We start from the raw sequence: 23,486 nt of genomic DNA, 5'->3' as shown, positions 1-23,486 counted from the left end.
GAGATTGCCCAGCTAGGCCTGCCAGGGCGGAGTGTGCCGTCAACTCCTCTGCCTCCCTTAGGGACCAGCACCTCTGGTTCTTGGGTTGTCGACCACTGGACTTGACCTCTTGGGGACTGCTGGCCTCTCCCTGCTTTTCCAGCATGTGAGGACATATCTCACTTGAATTATCAGACCGAATGAGACTTAAAAAAACCCACAACACACAATTTTTAAATAATTTCATAATTTCCTGATGGATTTAGTTTGTGAATAAAAAAGAAAAAATGAACAAAAGTGTTTACAATAATTATCAAGGCAAAGTTGACTATAACACAATTTCTTTGTAGTGTCATTATCTTGTCAGTAACATGACTCCAGCCACCACACATGCGCGCACACACACACACACTCACACACATATGGGAAGGCAGCGGGTGCATTTGCATCACAGACACCACCATGGCAGCTGCTACTGTCGTCGAAAGGAACTCAAGCTACAAGGAGTCAGTGGCCAGTGCCCCCAGCTCCTAGCTAAAGTGCAGCATTTCTCTTCTGCAGCAGAGGGGTGGAAGCCCAAGGAGACCCCAGGTCTCCATCCTGGACATCCTGGTGTGCGGGCAGGTTCCGGGGCTAGTCCTGCATGTGGCAGGCAGGCCAGAATGGGTGGCGTGCTGCCCCCCGTGGGCCTAGCCGCACTGGAGGGCGATGCAATACTGGTGTGGTGTGGTCACAAGGGCTAGGCTGAGAGGGCTGGCTCTGGCCCAGGGCCCGATTCTCTGGCTTCGGCAAGGTCCACTTCCTTTCCCGAACACGACATCTCAGGGGCCAAGACAGGTGGCCTGGCCCGGGAGATCTGGGGTCTAAAAAATTTTTAAAGGAAAGAATCTAGGACTGAAGCCAAAAGGAACTGAGATCCCAGTACAATTCATTCCCCGGGAGTACAGCCCCTAGGCTGGCCAGTGCTCAGCCCGTACTGGACAGTCACTGGATGATATAGCACCAAGTGGGCAGGAAGAAGTTTCTGTGGCCTGTACAGGGCTGCTGCCAGGTGTGGGGCTTCAGGGTCAAGCCCAGGTCACCACACAGTATTAGGCACAGGGAGCTTGGGCCAATGTGGGGGTGACAGTGGTTATGGGGTCACAAACTGAAACCTCTACCCAGAGGGCCTGAGGGTGTATAGGAAAACGCTGGCACAGCTGGGACTCTGAGCCCCAGACTCCCATTCCTTCCCTCAGCAGCTGTTGTCCGGCTAGGAGGTCACCTACCTGGACTGCGGCCCTTGTGCTTCCCAAGTGGCCAATCCAGCCACCTGAGCCAACTTGGGAGGAGGGGAAGAGTTTGGCTGCCCCATAGCTTGAATTCCTTTAACATGATATTGGTTTGCATTTTCTTAAACACATCTCTTTAATTTTTCAGTTCTACAACTACTTCTTAGTATCTTAATAATCTCAACAATGGACACAATGTAACTGCCCAAATTCTCGGAACCACACAGACAATATAGACAAGCAGAGAAACAGAAGAGGAGGTGGGGTGGGACAAAACCTGCCCCCCCACCGTCAGTCCCTAAAACCACCTCTCCTCCAACAGAGTCGGGAGGAGAAACACCTACATTAGGGTCACAGCACTCGCTAATACATTGGGGGAAAATCAGGAGACACTTGGTTACAGTTTTGACACTAAAATGTCTGGAAATAGTTTTTGCTTAAAAAGAGTAAGTAAGTAAAGACAGCCATTTTGTTCAGAAGGATTTCCTTGTAATGTATGTTTTTTTTTTTCTTGCCCAAGTATTCCCTTAGTTCACCTGGTGGAAAACTCCAGATTCTTTTAAAACATTTCTTTAAGTCACTCAAAAACATTTCTCTCAAGTCACTGTCCTGAGAAGCCCAGGGACTGGCAGTGATGGATGATGGGTGGGTGGCCTTGCAGGTTCTTCAAAGGGTGGCGAGCTGCCTGCATCCTCTTCTCATCTCCTTCCCACAGTTCTGAACTTTCACAGGTAGGGAGATGAGGCTGGGGAGGCAGACGTGAAAGTCACTGATATTGCTGACACGGGGTCCACTGAAACTTAGTGTCATGTGAGGGCCACATTCTATGCAGTGACATATTCCTTTATTTGCTCTTTCCTCAAAGACTCTGAGGGTAGCCAGTGGGCCCCTGCTTAAGTAATGGGGTCAAACAGGAGGGTGGGATGGCTCGGGGGTCAGCGGGACTCTCTAGCAGCAAATGCAAATGCCAGTCCTGGCCATCGACAGGCTTGTTCCCCAGTTGACTGAAACTCTGTGATGATGTCTCTTCCTTTTCTCTCTCTCACTCTGAGGATGGGTGAGCCAATGAGCTCCTCGTGGAAAACCAAATACTTTCATTGACAAAAAGTGCCAAGTCACACTGCCGCTACTGACACTGAAGGTGGTCTTGGGTCCAGTCTGCCTTGTTAGTATTTTTAAAGCTCAAGTGTAAGAAAAAGAGAAAAGAACTTAGACCTTCTTTAGGTTGTAATGTACAAGATCAAAGGTTAGAATTGAGATGAATTTTGGGATTCCCACTCATATTTCTTACTATTTTAAAGCCCATTTAAAGTCTTTTCTATTTCAAATGGTATCCGACATCCTTATAAATCTCAATTCAGATACTTCACCAAGAACTCAATGAGCATCCGGGGTAGAGGTATATGCAAAGATGAAAGTCACATTGTATCTTTTCAGTCATGAGCTCCAGTTGGATTCCACCCACTCTTCTTGTCCCCTTTAGGATGATCTTCATTTGGGGCACAGATGTTAAGGGGAAACTAGACTTGCCAATGGAATGGATGAGTTTAGTGAACTTCATAGGCAACCTGCAGTGAGTTTTCAAGGCTACAGACCTTCGGTAGTAGTTGAGTGACCTTGTGAAACTTTGAATACCACAAGAAGGTCACGGAATGACAGGACCTTGTATGACAGGAATTGTGCATTTAGTAAATGCTAGCTCACTGGATGAGCTAAACTCAATAAGATACTCTAAATGCTCGAAACTGTATTGACTTTGCCCTTATAAGTGCAGGTCATATTCACCATTAAGTTTTAGCCAGAGCCTATTTTCATCAAGGACTGGGCAGTCCCCATATACTAGGAAGAATGAATGAGATTCCCTGCTATGGTTCATAGAGACCAGAAATTTTTCTTCTCAGCAGCACTTGTCTAGAGAACTCCCATAAGGGTTTAGAGGGAGAGCAATGGGAAGGGTTGAAAGTAGAAGGGAAAGGAAGACGGGAAGAAGGGAAAGGGAAGGGAAGGTGCAGTAAGAGTCACGCCAACATGTGGGCAAGAGTGGCAGTTGTATTTGATGGTAAAGGCAGAATCAGTGGGAGCCAGGGAGAGACCTGACTGATGCTGTCCTTGCCAGACCACAGCCAGCCGGCACCAGGCCAGGCCAGGCCAGGCCACTTCTCTGAGCGTGTCCCCCTCTGCTTCCTCTGCTCTGGGGCAGTCCTGTGAAGGGTGCTGTCCTACCTCAGTTCTTTGCATCATAGTATTTAAAGTGAGATTCTAATACTCCAGCCATAAAATACTAGGGGCTATCTACATGATTTATGGGCAGTGCAATAAATAAACGGAATTGAGGTAATTGACCACCACTTAATATCTAACTCCTGTACCCCCATTCTGGCCAGGCTTGCTATCAGGAAGCATCTCTGTAAGAAGTTTATGAGCAGAGTCCATTTAAACCTTTGATAAGGAACACACTACAGCTTCAAGGGGAGCAGGGAGTCAGGACAGCTGGAGATCTCACCATGTAAGTTAATGAGACAGTCAAGGCTTACTGGTGGGAAGGTACTGAACTGATGGCTGTGATTTTACAGGCAGCATCAGATTCTCTGGGTGAGTGACTGGGAAAGGGCAAAGGAGAAAATACAAGACAAAGATATTTAGCCCAGCAATTCTTTTTTTGAAGGTGTGGGCGTCTGGCCACACAGGTGGTCAAAGACCTAGATTTTGGTTAAGTGGTCGATTTCTTGGTGCCTGATTATTTATGACTGCCATTGTCCATGCTTGGGAAAACTGCCCTTCAAAATGCCAATACCTCAAGTGGATTTGCAACTTTGGGGTCAATTTTCTGATTTGTGACATGGAGCTGGCCAAATTCCATGAGGAGTGCACAAATGTGTTAAGAAAACACTACCCACCACCACAGACCCCTGCACAGCACACCCTCTGAGGGTAATAACATAAACAAAAATCCTGCATCACCAAATGGGATCCTGCAGGCAAGTAAGTGGCTCAGCCCTCAGCCCCCAACTCATCAATTCCATAGAGTGAGAAATGAGAAATGCTGTTTGTGAAAGACTTTTCTGGAAAAAGACACTTCTATTAAGATGGAGGAGGGGAATGGTGTGCCTTTTACCACTTTGACTTAGGTAGGTATGTCTCAGAGAATCCTTTATACCTCTCCCTCACTGTTTTTCAAGGATGACTGCCTAACAGTAGGCATTTCATAAATATTCTCTGAATGAAAGAATGAAGGAAGGAAAGTGTGGGGGATGAGAAACATTCATTTGGACCAGAAGGCGGTTCCAGGCAATGCACGAGGACAAAGTTCTAGGAGTGCGAATCACGAGTAAGGCTGTAAGGGTGGAAGGTGGGTCACGAAGTTTGGTGAGCGCTGGGCTGCAAGAGCTTGGGGAACGGCGGTGGGAAGGCAGAAGCATTTTTGGGGGGCTCAGGGGCCTGATGAGAAAGATGTTCAGGAGAAACCAGCCTGACCCTGAGGAACGCTCATCTGCAGATGCAGAGCTGGGGATGACAATCCTCATGTAAACCCCTCTTCTCTTTCCATCAGACACCATCTGGCAAACTAAGTAAAAGGCCATAGGTCTTACAAATGAGAGGGGCCAGGGGGAGAACTGCTTGCACTGTCCTCTTGCTAACTGGCCAAGGAGAAGAGCGCAGGTAAGCGAGAAGGGCAGGCTGGGGCATTAGTGCTCGTGGAGCCACAGGGAGGCCTGCTTGCAGCTCGCCTGCACGAGACATTGCAGATGGAAAGTAAACACAGAGACTGTAAAAAGAAGAGTTGGTTTTCTCTTTGTCCCTGTTCTCTCTTTTTCTAATAATATCTTTGATTTTTTTTATACCTTTTTAGGAGAAAGCACCTATTATGATATTAGGACACTCAGCTCTCTTCTCTCAGGATGTTGAACTTCAAGCAGATTCCAGATTTAGTGCTCAGGTCACGGACAGAAGGTAAGAGGCTCCCTACTCCATGTTCCTCTGTGAGGGCAGAGCCACCAGCTTCCGGAGTTCTTCACTGTTGATGACTAGATGGCAGTTCTTCATGGAGACTTGGTCACTTACCCACCCAGGACATCAAAAAAATAACTGTAGAGAAAACATCCCAAGTAGAAAGGCAGAGTAAGATGGCAGACTTGTAAAAAGGTGCTGGAATCACACTTGAAGGACTAACCAAGGCAGGACAGAGTTCATGGTGTTTTCGGGGTGCCTGTCCCTTGCAGTTATCTTTTTTTGGCTCCTGGGCGCACTATATTGGGCTGCTGGGCTCGCCATGCTCTGTGAAGCAGAGTCAGGACGACTCTTCCAATGCATTGACCACCTGCTCCAGGATGTCGGGGCAGTGATCTGCTATCTGCTGGAGAATGGCATTGGCAAACTCCTGCAGCTCTGCATTGTCCTGCTCAACTTTCTCCAACTCCTTTTGAAGCTGAAAGGAAGAGGAAAGATGGATTTCAGATCAAATAAAACAATCCTACTTGCATGGAGTTAAGAATTATCATTTATCAATAAAGAAATGACATTTGCAACTGCACAGATGAACTGGAGGGCATTATGCTGAGTGAGTTAGGCCAGGCAGAGAAAGACAAGTGCTGCAAGGCATCACTTAAATGTGAAGTCTGAAAACAAAGAAGAAGTGGAACTCACAAAATCAGAGACTACAACGGTAGTGGCCGGGGGCTGGGGGGCGGGGGAGATGGGAAGAGGCTGCTAAAAGGGCACAGACTTTCAGATACAAGATGAGTGTGGTCTGAGGATTGAAGGTTAAACACAGTGACAATGGTGGATTATACCGCACTGTAAAACTGAAATGTGCCAACAGAGAATAATGTACGTGTTCTCATGAAGAAAAAAGGAACTATGTGAGATAATGAATGTGTTAACTTGCTAGTGGGAATCCTTTCACAATGTATGTGTATCAAATCATCATGTTGTACATTTTAAATATATCACACTTTTATTTGCCAATTACACCTCAACAAAGCTAAAGAAAAAGGATGATGAAAGAGACACTTTCTATGCGAGGTCTTCCTGCATCTAAATGAACAACCAGAAAAGTGTAAAAGTAAATATCAAATGTGTTTTCATGAAAATGAAGTCCAAGGAAGTTAGTGACTCTTCCAAGTCCCAAATACGGTCGTTTGCAGACAGAGCCGGGACTCCAGTTCCAGGCTTCTCATTCGGAGGAGTTTTCTCTCCACTGCGCCTCAGTCTCACACAGGTGCATGGGTGATCCCAGACAGGATCCCAATCTTGCATAATGGTCCTTGACCAAGGGAGACTTATGATTTAAAAGACTTCCCCTATTTCCATGTACTACTTTTATTCAGTGCATCAAACTACACTACCTTAGGCCTATTAATTTAGACATGAGGTAGTCTTTGTTTAGGGGTAGGTATATTTCTACCTTCCTACTGTTCTAAATACCCTCTTAAACATTCCTTCAAGTATTAAACCAACATTTACTAAGGGTCTGGATTTGGTTCTTGCCCTCAAGATCCATTTAGTAAGATCCTTTTAATAAAAAAGACAAACATATAAACAGATAATTACAACCCAGTATGGTAAGGACCATAGCCGGGCATGGACACATGCTACAGGGAAGACATAAGAATGCTGCTTTTATCCTGGAGGAATCCAAAAAGACGTTACTAAAGGCAACATATGATTTGGATCTTGAGAGCTGAATAGGAGTTTGTCTGGGAGATCAAAGACAGAAGAGGCTTCCAGCAGATGCAACAAGTGCAGATGCAGAGCTATAAAGGGCTTGGCACAGGTCTTGGGAGGAGTGAGACAGTCAATATGGTGGGAGCACAAGGTAAGGGGAGTGAGTGGGGAACGAGAGGAATCCACGATGAAGAGACAAGACTGGGGCCCAACTGTGGATGTGAAGCTAAGGAGTTCAGATTTAATTTGGTTAAGACAACGACAACGACAACAACAAAAGGAAGTACAAGAGGTTTTAAATAGTACAGAGACATGATTAGCTTCATTTTCTTAGAAGATAGCTATAAATATAAAAACATGTTAGACTGAGTGGAAAAAGAATAGTCAAAAGGGTAACTGTTACAAGCCCAGGTATGAGTTGAGGAGGGTTAAAACAAAGGTAGGGTCTGGGGACATGGAGAAGAGCAGATGAATGTACGACTTTCCAAAGGTAGGGCTGATAAGAGGTGGAGTTAAGTGATGGAGAATGGAAAATAATTCTGACAGTTCTAGCTGGGGATATTAGACAAATAGGACTGAAAATACGGGAAGCAGAGCAGGTTTTAGGGAAGGAAGAAAATTAAAAATTGAGTTTAAAGTGTAGTTAGGAACACAAGCTCCAGAGAGTTAGGCTGCCTGGGTTTCAATGTCAGCTCTGCCAATTGTTAGTTTGTATGACCTGGACCTCTCTAAGCCTCAGTTTCCTCATCCATAAAATGAGGCAATAACATTTATAGGGTTGTTTTCAAGATTTAATGAGATATTCTTATAAGGTACAGTATAATGCCTGATACATAGAAAATGCTTGATAAATCTAGATGTTGTTATAATCATTGTTATTGTTTTTTTTTTTAACTAAATCAGTAAGATTGCCCAAAAAGTCCACGCAGATTTAAAAGCAAAGAGAACCAAGTTCTAACTACAGTGTTGACAGAATCTAGATGCTCTGAGCCAAGAATTAACATGCGGCTTCTTCAAATATATAAAGAGCTGGGAACAGATTCAGAAATCTTCTTTCTGCTAAATGTTGACTAAAAGATCAAGGCATGCAAGGGCTGGCTTTAGACCACACTAAGTCTTGGTGCATAACAAGGCCTGGCTATGTCACAGAAATATAAATCTCTGATACGGGGAAACCAAGGAGGCCAGGTGCACAGAATATAACCCAAAAATATAACCCAGAAATACTGCTATGTGAAAGGACTACAACTCTCAAGTCTCTTCAAAGGAACTGAAGTCAACCACTCAAAGTGAGTAATGACAATGTCAGGTTGTACTGCTTCAGATTATTCTCAGGAATATTCTGAAAAACTTTGGTTGATATTTGGAGCCAGGTATCTGTACTTGACTCTCTACAAGTCACATACTTACTCCCATGAAATTTTATTTGGCTTCTGTTATGTTAAATAGATAAACAAGAAGTTACTAATGAATATATTTTATTTTAATAACACTTTCCAGGTTTTTTGGATTTAAAAAGTATTACACATACATTGTAGAATATTTGGATAAGAAAAGCACCAAGAAAAAAAATCACAACATTAGCATCAGGAGGTAACCACTGCTGTATATTCTGTCATATATCTTTTGAGACTTTTATTATATGCACATGTAATTTTGGAGACAAAATGGCAATGACATTATACACTGATTTTGTTTTTACCTAAAGGTATACTACAGATACATTTCCAAATCAATTCCCAAAGACTCTTTCTGGAACTTCATAACTGATTCTAAAATTTACCCTGAAATGTAAATATGTAAGAGTCAAAACATATTTAAAAGAAATAAAAATGACGTGGGAGTTGCTTGACCAAATTATAAAACATAGTTTAAAAGTATATTAGTTAGAAGTATTATATTGATAAAATTTGATCAGTGGGATTTAGTATATGATCAGGAGGCATTAGAAATCCATGACTATTTTAGGCTGTCTGGGCATAGCTGTAGTTAGAGTCCTGCTCATTTGTGCATACACAGAAACTTCACACTGGCTGAGGATCCAAATTTAAAAATTACAGTGTGAATACACATTCTTCTCAAGTGCACATGGAATGTTCTTTGGGAAAGGTCATATGTTACACTACAAAACAAGTGTTAATAAATTTAAGAAGACTAAAATCTCATCAAGCATCTATTCTGACCACAATGGTATGAAACTAGAAATCAAAAGAAGTAAACTGAAATATTCACAAATATGTGCAGCTTAAACAGCATGGAACTAAAAAACCAAGTGGTCAAAGAAGAAATCAAACAAGAAATAAAATACCTTGAAGCAAGTGAAAACTGAAATATTGTACAATACAGCAAAAGTTATGGGATGAAGCAAAACCAGTTCTAAGAGGAAAGGTCATAGAGATAAATGCCTACATTAAGGGAAAAAAAGATTTCAAATAAACAACATAACTTCACACATCAAGGAACTACAAAATGAAGCACAAACACAGCCCAGAGTTAGCAGAAGGAAGGAAATAACAAAGATCAGAATGGAAATAACTGGCTTAGAGACTAAAAGGATAATGGGAAAGATCAATAGAACTAAGAGCTGTTTTTGAAAAGATAAACTAAATAGGCAAACCTTTAGCTAGACTTACCAGGGAAAAAAAAGAGAGAAAACTCAAATAAAATCAGAAATTAAAGAGGAGATGTTACAACCGAAAGCACAGAAATACATAGAATCATAAGAGACTACTATGAACAACTGTATGGCAGCAAATTGGAAAACCTGGAAGAAATGGGTAAATTGCTAGAAACATAAAACACACCAAGACTGCATTATGAAGAAATAGAAAATCTGAACAAACTGAACACTGCTAAGGAGACTGAATTAGTAATCAACAACCTCCCAACAAACAACACTCCAGTACTAGATAGATGACTTCACAGGTGAATTCTACCCCACATTCAAAGAAGAATTAATACTAATCCTTCTCAAACTCTTCCAAAAAAATACAAGTGGAGGGTAAACTTCCAAACTCATCTTATAAGGCCAGCATTACCCTGATACCAAAAATAAACAAGGACACCATACAAAAAGAAAATGGCAGGCTAATATCCATGATAAATACTAATGCAAAAATCCTTCAACAAAATATGAATAAATCAATTTGACAATTCATTAAAAGGATCATATACCGTGATCAAGTGGGATTTATTCCAGTGATGCAAGGGTAGTTTAACATTTGTAAAAAATCAATACATGTGATACACCACATTAGAAAAGTGAAGGATAAAAATATATGGTCATCTCAATAAATGCAGAAAAAGCATTCAGCCAAATTCAAATGTACACCAGAGAGAATGTACCTCAACATAGTAAAGGCCATATATGATATTCCCGAAGCTAGGATCATACTCAATGGTGAAAAGCTGAAAAGAAAGCTTTCCTTTAAGATCAGGAACAAGATAATAATGCCACCTAGCCACTTTAATTTAATATAGTATTAGAAGTTCCAGCCAGAGCAATTAGACAAGAAATAAAAAGGCATCCAAATAGAAAGAGAAGTAAAACTGACAATCTTTGCAGATGACATATTATATATAGAAAACTTTAAAGACTCAACCAAAAAACTGTTAAAGCTATTGAACAAAATCAACATAAAAAATCTGTTGTTTCTATATACAAATAAAGAATTCAGGAAGAGGTATTTAAAAAGCAATCCCATTTATAATTGTATCAAAAGGAATAAAATACCTACGAATAAATTCAGCCAATGAGGTGAAAGACCTGTACACTAAAAACTCTTAAGACGTTGCTGAAAGAGGTTGAAGACATGAGTAAATGAAAAGATTCCATGCTCACAGATTGAAATAATTGAAATTAATAAAATGTCCATACTACCCTGAGCAATCTGAAGATTCAATGCAATCCCTACCAAAACTCCAATGGCATTTTTCACATTTCTATTTCTAGAACAATCCTAAAATTTGTATGAAACCATAAAAGACCTCAAATAATCGAAGCAATCTTGAGAAAAAGAAACAAAGTTGGAGGCATCATGCTACCTGATTTCAAACTATATTATAAAGCTATAGTAATCATAATGTATGGTACTGGCATAAAAGTGGGCACATAGATCAATGAACCAGAAAAGAGCCTAGAAAAAAGCATATATATATATATATATATATATGGTCAATTAATTTATGACAAAGGAATCAAGAATATGCAGTTGGAAAGGGATAGTTTGTCTCTTCAATAAAGGGTGTTAGGAAAACAGGACAGCCACATGCAAAAGAATAAGGCTGGACCACTATCTAACACCATCCACAAATATTAACTCAAAGTGAATTAAAGACTTGAATGTAACGCCTGAAATCTAAAAACTTTTAGAAGAAAACATAAGCAATAAGAGAGAAAAAACATAAGCAGGAGAGAAACATCAGTGTGTGGTTACCTCTCACATGTCCCTCACTGGGAACCTGGCCTGCAACCCAGGCATGTGTCCTGACTGGGAATTGAACTGGTGACCCTTTGGTTCACAGGCTGGCACTCAATCCACTGAGCAACATCAGACAGGATATTGAGTAGACATATTCTGAAGAAGACATAAAGATGGCCAATAGGTTCACGAGAAGGGCTCACCATCACTAATCATCAGAGAAATGCAAATCAAAACCACAATAAGATATCACCTCACACAAGTCAGAATGGCCGTCATCAAAAAGACAAGGAATAATAAATGCTGCTGAAGATGTGGAGAAAAGGGAGCACTCATGTACTGTTTGTTGGTGGGAATGAGAACAGTGTAGCATCTATAGAAAACCGTACAGAGGTTCCTCAAAAAGTTAAAAATAGAACTACAATATGACCCATCAATTCTACTTCTGGATACTTATCCAAATAAAATGAAAACACTAACTGAAAAAGATATACGCCCTCCCCCCACTGCCCCGTGCTCACAGCAGCATTAGTTACAATAGCCAAGGGATAGGAGCAAACTAAGTGTTCACTGATGGATGAATGGATAAAGAAAATGTAAACACACACAAACACAGAATGAAATATTATTTAAGCCTAAAAAAGAAGGAAATTCTGCCATTTGCAACAATACAGATAAAACTTAAGGGTATTATTGCTAAGTGAAATAAGCTAGACAGAGAAAGATAAATACAATTATGATTTCACTTATATGTGGAACCCAAAGAAAGCAACAACAACAAAAAAAAAACAAGCTAAAATCATAGGCAGAACAGCCAGAGATGAGGGGTGACTGGGTGGGGAAAAGGGTAAAGGGAGTCAAAAGGTACAATTCCCAGTTATAAAAGAAATAAATCCTGGGGATGTAATATACAGCATGGTAACTACAGTTAATAATACTGTACTGAACATTTGAAATATGCTAAGAGATTAGATTTTAAAAGTTCTTATCACAAGAAAGAATAACAGGTAACCATGGGCGGTGATGGATGGTTACTTGACTTATGGTGGTGATCATTTTGCAATACATACACATTATCAAATCATTATTTTGCAGACCTGAAACTAATATGATGATATTTTGTCAATTATATCTCAGTAAAAAGTTATTAAAATTGTATCATGAAAGTATAGAAGCAAATTAAGAAGCATTTTTTATAATCTTGGGCTGGGAGACTGGTAAAAGCTTTGTATTTTATATTTTGCAATAGACTGAATGTTTGTGTCCCCCCTCTCCCAATATGTATGTTGAAATCCTAATCTCAGTGTGATGGTATTTTGGGGTGGAACCTTTGGGAGATAATTTGGTCATGGGAGTAAAGCTTGCATGTATGAGAACAGTGCCCTTATAAGAAGAGTTCAGAGAGCTAGCTGGAGCTCTTTGTACCACCTGAGGATCCAAGGAAAAGAAGGCAGTCTGTGATGCAGCAGAAGGTCCTCACCAGAACCTGACCACGCTGGCATCTTGATCTTGGACTGCCAGACTCCAGAATGGTGAGAAATAAATTTCTGTTTTTGATAAGCCACACAGTTTATGGTATTTTGTTATAGCAGCTTGAACTGATTAAGACAGAGGGTAATGTGTTTAAAGAAAGCTATAAAAGGAAAATAAAGGGCAAATTTGACTGTATAGAAATTTAAAATGATTATATGGAGACAGAAGAGATATAACTTAAATTAAAATACAAGTGTTGGCTTAGGAAACATGATAAATAAGACAAAGAACAAAATGACAAAGGACTAACATCAATATATTATAAGTGGTACTATAAGTTTAGTAACAATAGAAAAATGGTCAGAATATATAAACAAAAAACTCATGGAAGAAATACAAATGGCTAATAAGCACAAAAAATATGCAATTTCATTAAAAATTAAAGAAATACAAGTTAAACAAGTAGGGTTTTCTTTCCCTTATCACATTGGCAAAAGTTTCAAAGACTGCTAAAAATCAGCATTGGTAAGGATTTGGGGAAGTGGGTACTCTTTATGCCGCTATTGAGGGAATGTAGACTGGCACACAATATATGGTCTTACCAACCAAACTTAATTGTATGTATCCTTTGATCAATGAATTCTACTTTTAAGAGTATATTCTACAGAAATACCAGTAAGAAGTTCAAGAATGTATGCATAAGTATGTTTACCAAGGAAATTTATAAGAGCAAAAATTTATTAACAAACTTAGTGTCAAAAAAGAGGTGAGAAAGAGGTTTATCCTTGGATGGACCTATGTATAAAAAAATGTATGAAAGCAAAACCACAACACTATTGAGTGGCTGGTTTGAGTGGATGGAAGGACTTCCAGTTTTACTCTGTATACTTCTGTATTACTTAACACTAGAAGCAACATCAATTTTATGATAAGAAATATAAATGAAGGTATATAATATATTCAAAGCTACATGCATTTTAAATGTGTAATTCTTCTTTCTAAGATGCTGAGAAGGGACACAGAAATGTATGAAATACTAAAAAAGCAGTAACTGACTTGCCAGTGAAAAGGAATGAAGATCTGATGTAAACTATACCTGCTATAACATGAACCATAAACAGACCAGGTAAAATAAACCAGTTACAAAAGACTACATATTGTATGGTTCCATTTTTACAAAATGTCCAGACCAGGCAAATTGAGAGACAGAAAGCAGATTAGTGGTTGCCTTGGGTTGGGGTAGGATGGAGTGATATGGAGTGACTGCTATGTACGGATTTCTTTTTGAAATGACAAAAATGTTTGAAAATCAGTTGAGGTGATGGTTCCATAATTCAGAAAATATATTAAACCTATTGAATCATACACTTTAAATGGGTGTATTGTAATGGTGTGTGAATTCTATCTCAATAAAACTGTAAAAAAGTACTGACTGAGTCCTCCATGCAAAGCACTGAGCAGCAAGTCAGAAAGGCATACTGCCTTCTGTTCGGGCAAAAAGGAGGAGGAGTATGAACGTGGCAATTGATATTAGAGGGCAGAAAAAAGGGTCGTTCCCAATGGAAAAGGAGAAGGAGCTGATGAGGCATGAGGGAGGAAATGCACTGGGCTGCTTACTGAAGCCCAGGAATACAAGACACACTTGGTCTTAGAAGCAATAATAGAAGCAATACCCGCTCTCTGAGGGTGACAAAGGCCCTGGGCTGGCCAGACCTGGGCACTATCCCTCAGAGGACCCTCCACTCCCAGTCCATTACATGGCTGCCGTGAAGCCACACCTAGGAACTGTGTTTCATTTCAGGCACCTCATTACCAGAAAAATGGAGACAAACTGGAATAAGTTCAAAGAAAAGTGGCAGGCATGACTAAGAAGCTGACAGGATCCTTTTATGAGGCAGGAGTAGAAGAACTAAATAGTAGGTAGACCTGACTAACTGAACACCAAGGGAAGGGAATATGATTATTACCTACAAGTGTCAGAAGGGTATACACAAGAAGCGGGCAGAGTGATCTGCACTGGAGGAGGAAGTGTAACTGAAGGCGCTGGAAAAAGATGAGGGGGACAGAAAAGCCAGAGGTAGACCATGAGGCTATGCCTTTTCCAAGGTCTAACGAATGGTTTGCCTAGGAAAAGGTGTTTAAAAAAATAAAGGGATCAGAAGAATCAAAAAGTTTAGAGAAGGAAGTGTTCCTTCATTAACTGCAGTTGCTTTACATCTGGTAGGCCCTCCTCTATTCCCCAGGGAGGATGCACAGCCTGCATTTTATCTGAAAGCCGTATTAAATGTGGGCATGGCAGAGCTCAGAGAGACTTCATTGGCACTTGATCCATTATATGCTAAAATTTCCTGTCTTGAAAAACAATCTCAAAGATCAATTTTTCTTGTGAAACAGGAATTACTTTTAAAATGAGGGCTTTTATTCTGACTTTGAAATGCAAAGCTTCAGTCATTCAGAAGTCAAAGGAGCACAGGAAAGTGTTGTTAAACCGTTTAGACCACTTAGGAAAGAAAGGCAGTGTAAAGTAACCAAACTAAAAACCTACACAGCACAGGTGTGAAAACAAATCTTGAAATGCATTAGTACCTTGTTATTTTAAAGTATTTCGTTAGCATGTGCATCACATGTAAAAAAGGAAGTTTTTGTATGGTTTCCATATGCAGCAGGTCCAATGGATACGTCAGGAAAGGTGTATTCCAGCTTCTGGAACCTAATCTACCAGATCTCACTCAAGATATTCTTGTTCCCTCTCCTCCTTGCCGTGGCGGACACACCCTCCATGCCTGCCTATCCATCTCTCACCTCCTCCCCGAAGAAACGCCCCTTTATACTTAACACCAGCAAAGAATTTCCCCAAAGTACAAACATGTGATGTTTGGGATTTAATGAAAATGCTTATTATATCCTAGCCACAGTGAATTACATTCTTCTCTCTCCCTCTTTCCCTTCCTTGTTAAAGCTACAAATTCAAACTTAGTATATGTAAGACCCAACAATCCAGCAAGATCTTCCATTTCCTACTCTCTGCTCTCTAATATTGGCAGGTAAATTCCATCATTGCAAGTAACTACAGTGAAAAATACTGTCTTCTTTACTTTCTTAAAAGCACATAATTATATGTGCAGCACATAAAGTTTACACAATTCCTTCTCTGAATATGAACAATTTTTTGTGTATGTATTGAAAGCTTTCAATATAAACAAAGACAATCAAAGACAAACAACAACAAACTTTAAATCACTTCCAAAGTAAAATACTTTCCACTGAACTGCAAAACAAATTTGCTCCCATGAATCCTGCAAGCACTGTCTGTAACTTGTGCATTAAACCTCGTATCTCAGTACCTTAGTTTCCTTCATATACAAAAGATCTATACTACAAAATCTTCCTCAAGCCTCTTGGGCACCTCAAAGTTTAGTGAAAGGCCCCTTCCCACTGAACCTTAATTTAACTAATACTCTGGAGGAAAGGACTGTGGGAACATAAGTGTACAGATACGTCCCTCTGTTAGAGGAGATATAAAATAATATGCTGTGCTAAAAGAAACAGAGATTTGAAAATGTGGATTAGAATGACCATGAGGGCACCAAGTCTGGCTGCTGCCAACTTCCCACCTGTGAGGTGAGGTGCTGTGAGTAGCAAAGGGCACAACACGATGGTGGCTCAGGGCCATTCACTGTAGGAGCAACCGGTGATTCTGAGGAAGCTGTCACAGGGACTGCAGCCACGAAACATCCTACCTCCAAATGTCCCACAACAGTGCATGTTCTCCCTCTCCAGACCAACCTCAGTCACCCTTCCATTGCCCGTCCCTTCAGCAAACTGCTTCCTGTCTCTCCCCGCCCCCACTCCTCCCCCAGGGCTGCCAAGGGCACTCTCATTCTGAAAAGACCTTTTTCATCTGTTTCTCTGACAAGCTAGGACCAACTTTTCTCTTTCTTTCTTCACCATGCATTTCAACAGAAGAGTCTACATGTGCTACCTGTTTCTCATTTCCCTCCTTAACATCTTTTAATTTTTGTCACTGAAATTGCTTTCTCAAATGGTTACTAAACTAAGACCTCTACATCAAAAACTATAACACATCATTAAGAGAAATTTTTAAAAAATGTTTGAGTTCACATATATTAATAAATCAAACCATATGATGTTTGTCTTTTTGTGACTTAAATTTAAAAAATATCTTAAATGAAGGGATATAATGTGATCATGGATTGGAACGCTCAATATTGTATTAATAAAAGTGTTAATTCTGCCCCAATTAATCTATAGATTCAGTGTAATCCAAATCAAAACTCTGCCAGATGTGTGTTTGTGTATAATTGACAAGGTGATTCAAACTGTAAATGGAAATGCACAGAGCCAAGGATAGCCAATACGATCTTGAAGAACAATGTTACAAGAAGAACAAGAATTGTTTGAAGAAAAACATTACTATAAAGCTACATTTGTTAATATAGTTTGCAATTGGCACAAAAACAGATATGAAACACAAAGAATCCAGAAAAACCAGCCTACACCTGAGAATAACCCAATGTCCATCAACAACTAAATGATAAATTGTGATGAGAATGAATGAACCATATCTACATGTAACCTAAGAGATGCATTTCATAAATACGATGTTGATGAAAGAAGCTAGACACAAAAGAGTTCACACTATATGATTCTAGGTATATAAAATTTAAAAATAAGCCAAACTAATCTGTAGTAATAAAAGTCAGTTGACTCCCAGTCAAGATGGCAGCTTAGATAAATATATCCCACCCCTTCACCTGGGTTTCTAGTGCCAGGAAGATAGGTCCCCATAACTTCTGGCTGTAAAAACCAGCAGGGACTATTGGTGGAAGAAACCTCTGGAGTCCCAAGCAATTCCCCTTAAAGAACCCACCCACGGACTTACCTACTCAGACTCACTCCCTCTGAGCTCCAGCACCAGGGCAGCAGCTTGAAAGGCACCAGTGATATACAGGGAGGAACTGAAATGTATGTCAAGGCAGGAGCTGGGGGACAGCTTTCTCCCAGATAGAAAAGAGGGCAGAGGCCACTGTCCCTTTTTGGAGGCTTCCTGCCACAGAGACACAGAGATGGCAAGCAGGCATCATACATGAAACTCCATCAACCTGGCTAACACTGTTTGCCCAGCCTTAGAGATTCCCTAAGACTCTCTCCCACCCAACTTACCAGCCCACCCAAGCTGTTAATTGTGGCTTTTTCATATGAATGGATGGCCTTGGCTCATGCTTCACAACTTCCTAAATCCTATCAAACAAGCAACAGCCTGCCTGACTGAGCCTCCAGCCCCTGTACCTCTTGCTAAGTGATCCAGGCCCAGCACTAGCAGCAGTCAGCCTGTATTTACAGCTTGGCTGGGAATTTCCAAGCCCAGCACAAAAAGCAGCCATCTGAGATGGTTTTATAGCTCATACAGGGTGGCCCCAGGCAGACCACAGGTGGAGACTGACCTTGGCATGCACTACCTGGGAAATGCCAGAGCCTGTGCATCCAGTGGACAGCTACAGACCACACTGGAGCAACATCACCCTGCTCCTGCACAGCTGATCCTCCACAGAGGGTGGAGGTTGGTGCTCAGTGGTCATAGCCATTCCTTGCCACTGACTGGCTTGGGTAAATACCTCCCATTGACCTGCCAACAGCAACCAAGGCTCAACTACAAGAGAAGGCTGTACTCAGCCCACATGAAGGGCGCACCTCAAGTACCCAACTTGGGTGACTGGGGAGGCTGTGCCACTGGACCCTACAGAACACCTACTACATTAGGCCATAGCAGCTCTACCTAATACACAGAAACAAATACAGGGAGGCTGCCAGAACAAGGAGACAAAGAAACACGGCCCAAATGAAAGAGCAGATCAAAACTCCAGAAAAAGAGCTAAACAAAATGGAGATAAGCAATCTATAGATGCAGAGTTCAAAACACTGGTTATAAGGACACTCAAGGAAGTTAGTAAGGACCTCAACAGCATAAAAAAGATCCAGTTAGAAATGAAGGGTACATGAATTGAAATAAAGAACAATTTATATAGAAACAACAATAGAGTGGATGAAGCTGAGAATCAATCAATGATCTGGAACATAAGGAAGCAAAAAACAACCAATCAGAAAAACAACAACCAAAAAAACGAATAAAAAAATGAGGATATGTAAGCAGCCTCTGGGACAACTTCAAGAGGTCCAAAATTTGCATCATAGGGGTGCCAGAAGGAGAAGAGAACAAGCAAGAAATCGGAAATCTATTTGAAAAAATAATGAAAGAACACTTCCCTAATTTGGCGAAGAAAATAGACACGTAAGTCCAGGAAGCACAGAGAGTCCCAGACAAGATGGATGCAAAGAGGCCTACCATAAAACATATCATAAATAAAATGACAAAGGTGAAAGATAAAGATAGAATCTTAAAAGCAGCAAAAGAAAAGAAGTCAGTTACCTACAGGGGAGTTCCCTAAGACTGTCAGCCAATTTCTCAAAAGAAACTTTGCAGGCTGGAAGGGTTTGGCAAGAAATATTTAAAGTCATGAAAAGTGGGGACCTACAGTCAAGATTGCTCTACCCAGTAAAATTATCATTTAGAATCAAAGGGCAGATAAAGAGCTTCCCAGTCAAGGAAAAAATTAAAGGAGTTCACCATCCCCAAACCATTACTATATGAAATGTTAAAGGGACTTATTTAAAAAAAAGATGAAACCTATGAATAATAAAATGGTAATAAATACATTACTATCAACAATTGAATCTCAAAAACAAACTAAGTAAATAGGAAGAAGACAGAATCATGGATAGGGAAAGGGTTTTGATGGTTGCCAGATAGGAGGGGAGTGTGGGGGAATGGGTGAAGAGGTGAGGGGATTAAGAAGTGCAAACAGGTAGTTACAGAATAGCCATGGGGATGTAAAGCACAGCATAGGAAATGGAGTAGCCAAAGATCTTACATGCATGCCACATGGCCATGAACAATGATGTGGGGATTGCTGGGAAGAGGGTGGCAAAGGTGATACAATTGGGACAACTGAAATAGCATAATAAATAAAATATAATTAAAAAAAAAGCCTGGCCCTGGCTTGTGTGGCTCAGTGGATTGAGCACTGGCCTGTGAACCAAAGGGTTGCCGTTGGTTAGGGGCATAGAAAGGACACATCAATGGTTCTCTCACTGTCTCTCCCTTTCCTTCTCTCTAAATAAATAAATAAATAAATAAATAAAATTTTAAATGAAAGAAAAAAGTCAGCTGACCCTTGTGGGGGGGAAGTAGTGACTGGGCAGGGGCAAGACAAGGGGCTTCTGACATGCTGGTACGACTCTGCTTCCTGCTCTAGGTGTTCATTATGAGCATGCAACCATTCACTGAGTTGCACACACATGACTTGTGTATTTTTTGTATGCTTGTATAATTAAAAACTTCAATACCCCTGGAAACACAAACCTCAATGTTTACCTAACTCAGTTTTCATTCATCCTACTTGAGCCCCTTCTGTGATATTTGGCCCTGATAATATCTCCTTCTAAAATCGTCTCCCCTCTTGACTTTCTGGCTCTCCTCTGCCTGACCATATTTTCCTTCTCTGTCCTGCTACGTTCCTCTTCTTTCTGCTTCCTCCCACACATGTAGGGGATTGCTGAGGTCTAAGAGGTGTGTTCTTCCTCTTACACCCTGGGCTTGGATAACGTTGTCTATCTTAGCTTTATACAGCGGTAATAATAATAACAATGACCTTACTGGTCATTTATCATGGGCCAGGTATTGTCCCAAGTGCTTTAAAGCACTAACACCTATAATCCACTTTCTTTGCCAATTTAATTATTTCTGTTGAGGTGTGTTTTTCTAAATAAAACTTTTTATTTACCACAGAAAATTCCACACATATACAAAAGAGAATAGTAAATATAGTAACCCTTGTATGACATAAATGTAACCATTATCAAGGTTTGTCAATATAATTATGTGCTAGTTTCCTTCTCTCTTGAGTGTCAGACTCACATTTTTCAAATGCCTGATAAACATTTCTTTGTGAATGTTGCTCTTAGACATCAAATCATACTGCTTATTCTATTTAATAAACTACTCTTTTTACTTAATAATTACTACAAATAGTTTTTCGTGTGATTAAATACTCTTCTCAAACACAATTCTCCTGTGAGAATTGGGTTACTGCCTGTGTCTGGTCATGTTGCTTTTGGTTTAGGTTCTTTACTGCTGACCATCTTCTGGTCATGGCCCTAAACACCAGCTGTCACCCCCTAACATCCTTTGCTGATTTCAGTAGCTTCACAACCACTTCGCCCTGGTCTGTAAGAGCAATCTTTCTAAAACAGGTTGGATTAGGTTCCCTTCTCTTCTTCCAATATCTTAAATGGTTTCCTAACTTACGAGATGGAGTCCAAATTTCTTTGGCATGGCAGCCACAATCTGGCAGCCCTATCATCCTTTTCTGATTTCACCTGCTGGCACATCATGCCATTCCCTGGTCTTTGCTTTTACTTTGATATAGTTCTCTCATCCTAGAACGTGGACAGTCTTACCTCCTACACACCTTTCGCCCCTGTCTCAGTCATCCTTCATGGCTGGGCTCAGCTTCCCCTTTTCTCTGTGAAGCCTTTTTTATTCAGAGGTGAATACTGCTAATGTACTAATTTTGTTTCATGTTTCAAGAGCTGGCTATATGTTAATTACCCAACTCTTTTGTAAACTTCTTGATGAGTTCTTTTTTACACATCAGTGCTGGCTAGCAAAATACCCAACACACAGCAAACAATCGAAAAGTGACTAGAGAATAAACTAAAGGAATAGATGTTAATCCTGGGGGGAAACACTGATAACTTTCCAAAGAGCTTTTTAAGATAAAAATCGAAGCATCTTCAAATCGAGACTGTCCGACGATGCAGACCTCATAGGAGGGCGTATAAACTATACACTGTAGTACTCCACTTTGTTTAACGTTTCCAAAAGATGGAACACGGGACAAGTACAGGACACCAAGGTGGCCTCTGGCAAGAGCTTTCTGGCTTTGTCTGCTGAATGTTGTTATAATGTATTCTGTTCTTAGTAGCTATTCCAGCCCTCCCTGAACTCAGAGTAGTAATATGATTTCTAGAGGGCCTCGAGCCAAGAATCACAAATGCAACAGCAACTCAATTCAGATTGCTGAAAAAAAGCAATGCACATTTGAAGTGTGTGCTGCAGAAGAAAAGACAATACTTGAGCCTCCACCACTCTTCAGGGGAGAAATTGACAGAGGAAGCCTCAGAAGTCAAGTGAGGTATTTCAGAGATGATGTTATACAACCTCACACCCAAAAAAGCATTGTTGTGAAAGGCTGGCTGTAAGGAAAATCACTTGAGCTCCCTTCCTGCTTTCAGTGTTAGGATAACGGTCAGGGAACAGAGCTGATGGTGTGAAGGAGCACAGTCTGGTTGGATGGAGGAATGGAAGTACAGCCGAGGGACGGCTGACTGAATCAGGGAAACGAAACGGCCCCAGGGCATTTACAGCTCAGCACAGGACCGATTAAAATAGGTACTCCATCTCTCCAAAGCTGAGTGAGGGCATTAGGGAGAGCTAAGAGAAATCCATGAAGTAAGAAAATCTTAAAAGAGAGAACACAGCCTTATTTCAAGGTAAACAACTCTCTATTCACATTCATAAAACATGAGGTGTATAGCTGGGTATAAAGAATAGATGGTTATGAGAGGTTACTGGATGAATTCAGTTGTGGCTGGCAGTGACTCAGATTAACTCCTTTCTGTAGATGGTTTGGTGGTGGGCAGGAAATTATATAGAGATGATTAGTTTGGTTTAAGTGGACAAGAATCTGAACTTGAGGTTTTTAACAGCTAGGTTCTAGGATTCACAGCCCGTGAGGTGTGAGCTGAAAATTGGCACACGACTGGAGCCGTTAGAGATGATGGTCGAACTGAAATGGCCCTTCTGTCCTGTCCAGGCCTGGGTGCAGCCCCCAGCCCAAAGCAGCAGGCTGTTGAACCACATCTGCTTAGGAGATATGAAGACAAAATAACTTCTGAGTTTAGATTTTTGAATAACTAGAATAAACAGAAATATATTTTGTAATAATATGTGTTGACTAAAGCAGCAAATATATATAACTTAGGTGGTCAGAGTTGATGTTTCTTGTCCAGTCATTTACTGTTCTACAGGTATTTTGGTCACTCTTTTACTCTGTAGAATCCCTCCAATGTTTAGTACCAGGGAGAACTAAAGTTATCCTTGAAGAATTTTTCCTATGATTATTTCCCACAGATTGAGACTCATACTTCAAGTCTGAGCTTGCAGCCTGACTCTCCCTGCTTTCTAAGTCCCCACTCATCCCTGGTGCTTGTTGTGTGGAGCTGGAAGGAGCTGCACCGTGGCCCTGGGCTCTGCGCAGCTGAAAGTGGTAAGGATCATGAGGTTGCTATTGGGCCTGCCCCTTCTCCCTCCCTTACTTTGTAGTGAACTCCTTTGCCAGGCAATATCCGAATTTGTTTTTACAAGAAGAAAAGGCTCTTGTTTCTTAGGCCGAAAGTAAATAAGATGTTACCACTCTTCCATAACTAATTTTGAACAAAATGTCATAATAAAAATAAAAGTTTGGTTCCACCCCACCAAGGGAGCCTATATATCCATGACCCACAGTGTCACTGCTGAACAGTGTGATATTCCACA

General features: G+C 40.8%; 1 protein-coding gene across 7 annotated transcripts in view; it reads right to left on the bottom strand.

Moving 5' to 3' along the window:
- Positions 1-217: 217 nt before the first annotated feature.
- Positions 218-23,486, bottom strand: part of ERC1 (ELKS/RAB6-interacting/CAST family member 1) — a 564,233-nt gene continuing 540,964 nt past the window's right edge. For all 7 annotated transcript variants that reach the window (XM_045830450.1, XM_045830453.1, XM_045830452.1 and 4 more), the window contains one exon: positions 218-5,676. In XM_045830450.1, coding sequence (XP_045686406.1) covers positions 5,539-5,676 — 138 coding nt within the window. In that variant the 3' untranslated portion in view covers positions 218-5,538. The remainder of the gene's footprint in view (positions 5,677-23,486) is intronic.

Source organism: Phyllostomus hastatus, unplaced genomic scaffold (assembly GCF_019186645.2).
Source record: "Phyllostomus hastatus isolate PE091 unplaced genomic scaffold, TTU_PhHast_1.1 phas_contig_152, whole genome shotgun sequence".
NCBI classification, from domain to species: Eukaryota; Metazoa; Chordata; class Mammalia; order Chiroptera; family Phyllostomidae; genus Phyllostomus; species Phyllostomus hastatus.
Note: the sequence above shows the minus strand (reverse complement) of the source record. Positions and strands in the feature narration are given on the sequence as shown.